At 30.0% G+C, this 9739-nt stretch overlaps 1 protein-coding gene across 1 annotated transcript; it reads right to left on the bottom strand.

The window, feature by feature from the left end:
• Nucleotides 1–506: 506 nt before the first annotated feature.
• On the bottom strand, nucleotides 507–1941 carry LOC127130741 (uncharacterized). The gene is made up of 2 exons (XM_051059710.1): nucleotides 1185–1941; nucleotides 507–1084 (listed from the first exon to the last, which is right to left on the bottom strand). Exons 1-2 carry the CDS (start codon nucleotides 1939–1941, stop codon nucleotides 507–509), a joined length of 1335 nt encoding a protein of 444 aa, XP_050915667.1.
• Between the last annotated feature and the right edge of the window lie 7798 nt (nucleotides 1942–9739).

The following is a 9739-nucleotide window of genomic DNA, read 5'->3' on the forward strand; positions in this document are numbered from 1 at the left end:
ATATATTTATTTAGTAATGGATAAAATTTTCCAATCTGTTACTAATTTGAGGTATAAAAGCGCAAATATTAACTTTCATAATAAATGATTATTTAACCAAAATACATAAACCATGTAAAAGAAATATCAGAACCTCATTTGTTTTAAAATATAGTAATGAATACTACCAAATGTTGAAATTAATTGCAATTGATACAGTAAGGTTTAATGCAACAAAAGATATTGAAACAAAAGGTTCACAATTTTAGTTAAAATTGTGAGAAATAAGTCCAGCAACAAAAATGATTTAACTTCGTACAATTCTTTGGTCCTTAAAAAACTGGGTTTATACAAAACCTGCCCGCAACCTTTTAGGAAGTGATGATTCATTACCCTGTAAAAAACAATTACATCCATATAAACAAATGTTAAAACATAATGTATATTTTATACAACTCATTCAATAAAATTCTAATAATAAACAACGACATTTGTTGATATAATATAACTAATGAAAAACTTACGTTCTATAAGTTTTCAAAAACTTCTTTGAACACGACGTTTGTTGTAGAATTCAATGGATGGTTATCCTTGTCATGGATTAATATCTTAAGCCCTTTTTTGCTTTTGACCCTTGATATTGCAACATATAGTTGACCATGACTAAATACACTTCTAGGCAAATACAATCCAACATAATCCAATGACTGACCTTGAGATTTGTTAATTGTCATAGCATAACATATAGTTATGGAAAATTGCCTTCTAGTCATTTTGAATGGCCACGGAGATTGTGTTGGAGTCATATCCATTCTTGGAATATAGATAACCCCTCCAATATTCTTTCCAGATATAATCTTTGCCTCGATAACGTGGTTTGCCAATCTTGTAACTATAAGTCTTGTTCCATTGTAGAGACCTTCAGGTTGATCAATGTTTCGAAGCAACATAATAGGGGTCCCAATCTTCAATTTAATCTTGTGGTTAGGTAGACCGGAAGTTGTAAGTGTATTCAAAAATTCCGGGGTCAAAACATCAAAAGCTTCATTTCCTTCACCGTCAAAAGTGTCTACAGAATCTGAACTTAAATATTCCTTTTCTTCATCTTTGGGAAAATTTTTGAAATTTTATTATTATAAATCTATGTTAGTACATATAAATATATGAATGTATCTATAAATATGTTTACAATGGATAACGCATACCTGGTATGAATCCCAAAACGTATTGATTTATGATGTCAACCGTTTCAATTGTTCCTGCCAATATAGCTCTTGATTGCAAAAATCCTGGATTCTTGTAATTGTTAAGAAAATTCGGATATGTTTCACTAACAATGGCTTCTAGTGGATCATCATAGTTAGAAATTAAGAAATCATTTGGACTAGGAATATCCGTGTAACCATCGTTAGGTTCTTCCAATTTCCCATCGCCAACTTTTAATATCCAATTAGAAAACAATTCTAATTCAGATGTACGTGAAGTAATGCCGGCTTGTTGGAGTCGCATGTTCTTTGTAAGCTTCAGCATAACACAATGATCCCAGATGTATGATGAATTTATTGTAGAATGTATTATATCTGAACGGCTGCCCCTTGGTACAACTGGTAATATTTGCCGAAAATCTCCACCAAATACAATTACTTTCCCTCTGAATAATTTGTCAGAACAATTGGAACGCCCCATTATGTCTTTAAGGGTTTTATCAAACGCTTCAAAATAAAATCTGTGTGCCATTGGAGCTTCATCCCAAATTATCAACTTTGCCATTTTTAGTAGCTTTGCACGGTCACTACCTTTGTCGATATTACATGTAGAAGACTCCATTGTAGGTATTGGAATCTTGAACATTGAATGAGCCGTTCGACCTCCTGGAAGTAGTAGTGAAGCTATGCCCGATGAAGCAACAGTTAAACAAATTTGTTTCTTTGATCTTATGTAGGAAGCTAGAGTTCTCCACATGTAGGTTTTCCCTGTGCCACCGTATCCATACAAAAAAAATACGCCTCCTTGTTGATTGTTTACCGTATCCATACAAATTTGTTTACTGCCTCCACATGTTGATTGTTCTCCACATTGAAACATCGAATATTTATTATATTTGTTAAATGTTTAAATAATACATGAATTAAGTGAATATTATACGTCTTCTACTATGTAGTCATTTTCAATCTCTTTAACAAAGGCTTCATCATCACAAAGCTTCCAAACAGACGCTTGGGAAAACGTTGGCTGCACCTTAACTCTAAAAGCCATTTTCTTATTCAACAACATTTCAAGCTCATCAGGATAAACCATTGAATCATCTTCTCCATTCTAATGGAAAAATAAAATATCAACCATGAGTGATAATCTGAACTTTACAACTCGATAAACTATTAACATTTTAACTTATGTATAACAATGTACCTCCACCATAGAGTTATGCATAAATTCAGCAGTCATTCCAAGTATAGCAGCACATTCGGAATCCCAGAATACAAATCGATATTTTGATTCACCATTGCTAACATATATCTCAATCTTGTATCTATAGTATTTTAAACAAAGAAAATAATATGATTAATAACAAATCCATTACCAAATTTATTTGCAATTCATCTAGATTATATGTACCTTGGTATAGGCTGTTCGACTTTTTGCCCACATGAACATTCATAAGCTTTTTCAGGATTAGGTGTCTTCGAAGAACACCTTGTGCAGCCATAATAAAACCATCCATACTTTGAGACAGCAAATTTCAATGTGGTTGCTACAGTAACACATAAAGTTTCCTAAAAGCAAATAAAAAATGATATTAATTTCAAAAGGCAAACAATATAATTGTAATAGTAAAGATAAATTCGGCTCTATAGTATTCAACTTACATGTTTGATTTTGAAGAACTGACTTAAGGACATACATTTTGCATTATGAACAAACCTTTCTACTGACGAATACTGAGAACCACCAGACCAATTAGAAAGAGATTTTGCAGATTGAGTAGGCTTCTCCTTCTGTTCATTAGTAGGCAACCTATAGAAATAAGATAGTTTTTGAAATTAAAAATTATGTATAATAATCTGAATATAAATAAATAAATAAAATCCATACTTAGACATAAAATCTTGAATTTCAGGGATGTCTTCATTTATCAACAATTTGGAACCACTCCATGCATTTGACACTGTAAATTGTATAATTAATATAAAAATTATTGAACGTATAATGAAAAATACAAATCAGCTATGTATTTATAAAGTCTGATAGTGTAATACCTTGGCCATCTTTTACCATTGCATGAGTGAGCAGAATTACAATAGCTCCGTCGTTTTTAGGATCATTGTAGTAAGCCAAAAATTTTGATCCATAGATTTCCCATAAATTGCAATTTATGCAATTACCCCTATTTTGCAATATAAATAAACAATATTATATGATGGGATTCAGTGATGCAAAATATATAAATTTATCAAACACATAAGTTATGAAAACAATGCGCATTACTTCAAATCTTTCAGCACAACAGAAACAACAACTTTCTTCCCCAGAGTGTTGGATTGGATATGGTTTATCTCACTAACAGCACCAATAATATCTACATTAAAGTAAGGTTCATTATTGAATGTGTTTGCAAATATATAAGTTATATAAGTTATAATAGAATTTAAATTACCTTCCAGTCTATCGGTTTTGCATTTGCCTTGAAATATCTCACCAAAATCTTTAAAGAAATATCCTTTAGGTGGAATATTTTGAAGTTCGATTGCCTTCATTGTGGTACCACCAAGAAACACAATTTTTTTTGAATGATCACATACCTTCCACTGAAAATCATTCTTATAGACACTGCCATTGTTTATAATGCAAGTCATATTCTCCTTAATGACCTCTTTCCATTTCAGTAAATGGTCATGATGAATAAGGACCTGAATTCGATCACCCTAACAAAATAAAAATAATCTTCTTTTTATATGTTATACAAAAAAGCATTTTGTTGTAATTACTAACTATCATACAAAAATCTATACTTAAAAAAAGAAAAGCAATTTACCAAGGAATCCATAACAATCATCTCCAAATGTTCAATACCCTTATTATTCACAACACTCCAAACATCCATTATTCGAACAGCAAGACGCCAAGTTTCTTTTGAGTCATTGATGTCTTTCACAGAATCAACCTTTCTACTCATTTTCACTGAAAAAAAATTCAAAAATTAATGTAACTACAAATTTAGATGACTATAAAATTACAAACCTAATAACCTGGAAAAAAAGAGAGTATATAAATTTGATAGAGGTGTGTGGCAAAATGCTGAAAAGGATCCAACGTTTGATGTTATACATATATAACATCGAATTGATTAGCAGCATTCTTGAAGAAGAAGGCGTGAAGACTGTTGTGTTCCCAAGGAAATCAAGTAACAATAATATTTGGCAAAAACACTACAATAATAATTAGTTTGATTTCAGAATATTGATTTCATTTTGGAATGATAAGATTGCAACAACAATAAAATAACGGTAATATTTATTATTAAAAAAAATCATTTTGTCATTTAAAGAAAATCAAGCAACGATAATATTTGGCAAAAAAACTACAATAATAACTAATTTGATTTCAGGATATTGATTTCATTTTGGAATGATAAGATTGCAACAACAATAAAATAACGATAATATTTTTTAGTAGTATAAATAGGTAATTTATTTTATCACATTTTTCACTCACATCTAGTCTAAATTTGACCAATTTATTTTATTTTATTTTAATTTTTTTGTGTATACATTTCATTTGAAAATGAACCTCAATCAACATAACACATGCTCCAATTTTATGCAAAATGATGGAAGTCCTCTTTGTATCCCAAATCAACAAAACACCCCATATTTTGGAAATCCACCTCTTATTCCAAATCCACACCATAATTCAAGATTTCAAAATTCTCTTTTTATCCCAAATCCATAAAATAATTCACCAATTGGAAATTACTCATATCATACATCACCTTACCCAATGAAAAACTCTCTTTTAATGTATTTTGATATATTTGAATCAATTTTTTAATTATATTTTATATAATATATAGTTGAATCAATTTTTATGTTGTCGAGGCAAATTTATTAAATTGTAAAATGGTAGAGTTAGTTAGAGTATTAAATAGAGTTTAGTACGAAATTACTTATAGGAACATGAAATTAGTTGTATTATGGATTGTAATTAGGGTAATTAAGTAATTATGGTGGTAATTAACTTTTATATATTAAAAGTAGATTTTGATATATTTGAATCAATTTTTTAATTATATTTTATATAATATATAGTTGAATCAATTTTTATGTTGTCGAGGCAAATTTATTAAATTGTAAAATGGTAGAGTTAGTTAGAGTATTAAATAGAGTTTAGTACGAAATTACTTATAGGAACATGAAATTAGCTGTATTATGGATTGTAATTAGGGTAATTAAGTAATTATGGTGGTAATTAACTTTTATATATTAAAAGTAGATTAAATTGTAAAATGGTAGAGTTAGTTAGAGTATTAAATAGAGTTTAGTACGAAATTACTTATAGGAATATGAAATTAGTTGTATTATGGATTGTAATTAGGGTAATTAAGTAATTATGGTGGTAATTAACTTTTATATATTAAAAGTAGATATTATATCAAAAAGAATAACGTGTTAATAACTATTTATTCTGTGAACTACACAGCTAAAATTCAAATTGTCCCTTGGAGGCAAAATTTTGGAATTGTCTTTTAATTTTTTTAATATTAATAATTGATTAATATTAAAAAAATTAAAAAATAAAATAAAGTAATATTATAAAATAATTAAAAATAAAATCATATCTTCTTAAGTGACATTAAAAAAATACATAAACATATATATATATATATATATATATATATATATATATATATATATATATATATATATATATATATATATATATATATATAGCACACCACGTATGTGTTTTTGCCTAATTAGTAGAAGTTTTCATTTATTAGAAACATAATTTCTCTTTGCATCTATCAAACATATGCATAGGAAAACTGTGTTTTCAAATGAACAAAATTATGTTCTATTTTTGAAATATTTTCTTATGCATTATGTGTTGGTGCACAAAATGATAAAGATGAATAATGGAAAGAAGATAGAGAAGAGAGAATAATAACAAACTTTCACTATTCTAAAAACGATTACAATAAACGCGCACACACACTGCTCTGTTATACTACATAGACTGCAAAAGAAGAATACTGATATTATTATTCACACCACTCACTTACTTAAATACAAGTGATACTTAAGTAGAAATACTAAAATACCCCCATCAAACTTTATCTACAAGTTATTGTAAATGAATTAATTATAACACCATCCCTTAATTCATATTCAGATTAACCAAAACTAAAAACACCAATTTCATCCCTCAAGCGAAAAAATTGACCAGTCTTGATCCCAGTCGTCAGAACATCTGTCAGTTGCTTCTGGGTGTTATAGTGCACAACTTCTAGCACTTCATTTCTAACCTGATTTTTCAGAAAGTGATACTTAGTCTCATTATGCTTGCTTCTCTCATGCAACACTTAGTTCTTGACAAGATTGATTGCATATTTGTTGGCAATCATCAACTTCAGATGCTTGTTTACTTTTACCTTGGTTTTTAAGAAAAGCGAGGAAATAAAGATATAAGGGAGATATAGAGGATGATTGAGGAGAAGGTGTATGAGAAGTGTACCCGCGATGTACTTGAGGTATAAGTTGTATGTTGTTATTATTGTTTGCTTATTTTAATTTTGGATTGTATTTATGTTGTTTTTATGATGCAGAAATTGAATTTATTGGTTCTATTAAGCTACACAAATTCAAATCAGTTGGAAATTCGAGAGAATGAAGTTCAGAAAGTTTCGGGTAGTACAAGTACGAAAGAAAGTTTTTCTGCCAACCAAGGCGGTATTGAACCCACATCGTTAAAAGTAGATAACATTGAGAGACTAGGAATGATCATTGACAGTATTCCAGACCCATTCATGGGTATTAAATTAAGTCATGATCCAACTCAGTTAGTCATACTTTCTAGGATTTCTGTCCATTAATTTTTATCGGGAAATGTGTACCTAGACAATTCCGTATTACAAATTTGGTCCACGTAAGTGTAGTTTTTATGTTGATCTCTATTTATATTCATATGTTCTTCTACTTTAACATAAATATTTTTTCTTGCAGGTACATTCATGACTTATGTGTTGAAAGGAAACTTCAAAAAAAGTATTGTATCTTAGATTATTATTTGGCCATGTTTTACCGCAAGTAAGTATATATTAATTTGTATTTTCATTTATAAATCAATTTTATACATATTAATTATTCTTAATGTTTATATACTGAACATTGACAACTAAATGTTATATGTCCCAAGAAAAATACTATAGTTGTATTTTGCTAATTGCACTCTGAACTGCTCGAAGAAACGGTTAACGCTTTGAATGGGTAAGTGGTATTATTTTTAACTTTATAGTTGAATAATTTTTATTCATGTTTAATTTTAACTGACATATGTAGAGCTATGGAGGACTATAATGCATTCAAACATATTGTACTTGGTTAAAGGTCATTCTATGCTTCCCCAAAAGTAAGTATATTACTTGTACATTTATTAATATTACTATTTATGTGTATTAGTGTGATATAAATATATGAAAATCATTTGTAGTGGCGAAAACAACCCGACAACCATTCATGTGGATACTATGTTGTGAGATATATGCTATATATTGTCTCCATAGACATTAGGGATTGATGAAGTATAAGGTATTAACTTAATCCATATCTTCTTAAGTTCATGTTGTTGTCGTTAGCTTATCATAATTTAATTTTTGTTCTAATTATAGGAGTTTAATAACCAAAAACCATACTCAAAAGAAGATATGGATGACATCAGATCACGTTGGGCTAGAGTTTTTTTATCTTGTTATGATTTTCTAAAACAATAGTTTTTCTTGGTTGTAAATGTGTAAATTTCCTTAATTTGTTTTGTGCAAATATGTAAATGTGTGTATTCTGTCTTGATGATCAGAACAATGTAAATTTCTAACCTTAGTTTAAATGATATGATGTATTCCAATTCTGTCGCATATTTTGTTGTTTATGTGTAAAAAATGATACAAGCAGGTGAAAATAAGATTTAAAACAATGTAAATTTGGTATTCATTGGTTAATAGATTTATAATGATATGATATAGGCCAGTGAGAATGATACATGCCAGTGAAAATGATACAGGCAAAAAATGAGATTTTATTCCTCGGTTATTACATAAAACCAAGGTAAATGAATACATTATTACCTCGATTATTACATAAAATCGAGAGGTATATGACGCACACAATAAAATTTAGAAAATAAAAAATATGCAGTTGATGAGGATCGAACCCATGACCTTTTAATTTATAACCTCAGTTTTATGAACATTAAGATGACAAGTGATTGCTTTTCATATCGCCATTCGTTACCTCGGCTGTGTAGCCAATGTTTAATTCATTTTGCAACCAACGTTAGATGTGTTATTTGTAGTAGTGATTAATCATTGAATATCTATGTTTGGTTATATAACTCAGTCTGAAAAATTTATGTTCGGTTATTAAGATTAGTCTGTGAAATCTCTACTCAGTTCATGATGTCATCACATGGAAATACTCTCTTTTTATTGGGGGATATGACAGTGTAAAGTCTTGATTCACTTGTATCTAAGGTCCATGGGCATAACTTGTAAAATCTCAATATGATAGTGAAATCTCAAGAAGATCTCTTGGGGATAAGATTAAGCCAATGTCCGACTGAACCTGGATAGTTCTCTGGTGCCATCTCTCTCACCTTTATCTTTTTAAATTCTTGTTAGTTATTTTACTATTTTATTTTTTATTCATTTATCTCTGAGCCTAAAGATACTAACACAATTTTATGTTTAAGTGATAAAATCTATAAATTAATCATAAATTTTGAATACTACAATCTACCCCCCTCTTGTGCTTAAAGTCACTTGTCCAACAACCATCACACCATCTGGCCATATTGCTATCCTTCTCTCCAACTCCTCCTTAATCCAACATGGTGAATAATAAGGTATCACCTCTGGCCAACAATGAGTCTGAAGGCAATGAAGATGTCATGGCAGGAATGCGTGTTTCCATGGATAACTTACGCCCTAATAATCAAACTCTGAAGGATAACATCCATCATATCCAACAATGCCATCAGGAGGTTGACCCTCATGCAATTTTTGACATGTAACCTCTCTCTTTGAGATACGGGGGTGTTAGTTCCAAAGAACTTCAAATCGCCCTCATTGGCCGAATTTTATGGATGCAATGACCCATGTGAGCATGTCGCCTCTATCAACACGGAGATGGAAACTATTGGGGCCTCTGATTCCTTGCAATTCAAGAATCTCTCTCCCACCTTTAGAGATGTAGCCTTAAGGTGGTAAATGAGCCTACCACAACTCTCAATTACTAGCTACCATAACCTGTTTGTGGGAGCATTCAAAAATGGGATAAGGGTAGGATATTTTAATAAATAACTCTCCAAAAGGCCAGTGACTTCCTTGGCAGAGGTGGTGATACATACAAAAGGCTATATAAATAGATAAGAAAACAATGATGAAAATAAGGATAAAAATGTCAAAGAGAGGATAACTAGCAACCTTGATAACTTACAATAGTCGCGAAAGAATCATTACATATCGCCTATTCGAGACAGGGCAACATTC

Source organism: Lathyrus oleraceus, chromosome 3, assembly GCF_024323335.1.
Source record: "Lathyrus oleraceus cultivar Zhongwan6 chromosome 3, CAAS_Psat_ZW6_1.0, whole genome shotgun sequence".
In the NCBI taxonomy this organism is placed as follows: Eukaryota; Viridiplantae; Streptophyta; class Magnoliopsida; order Fabales; family Fabaceae; genus Lathyrus; species Lathyrus oleraceus.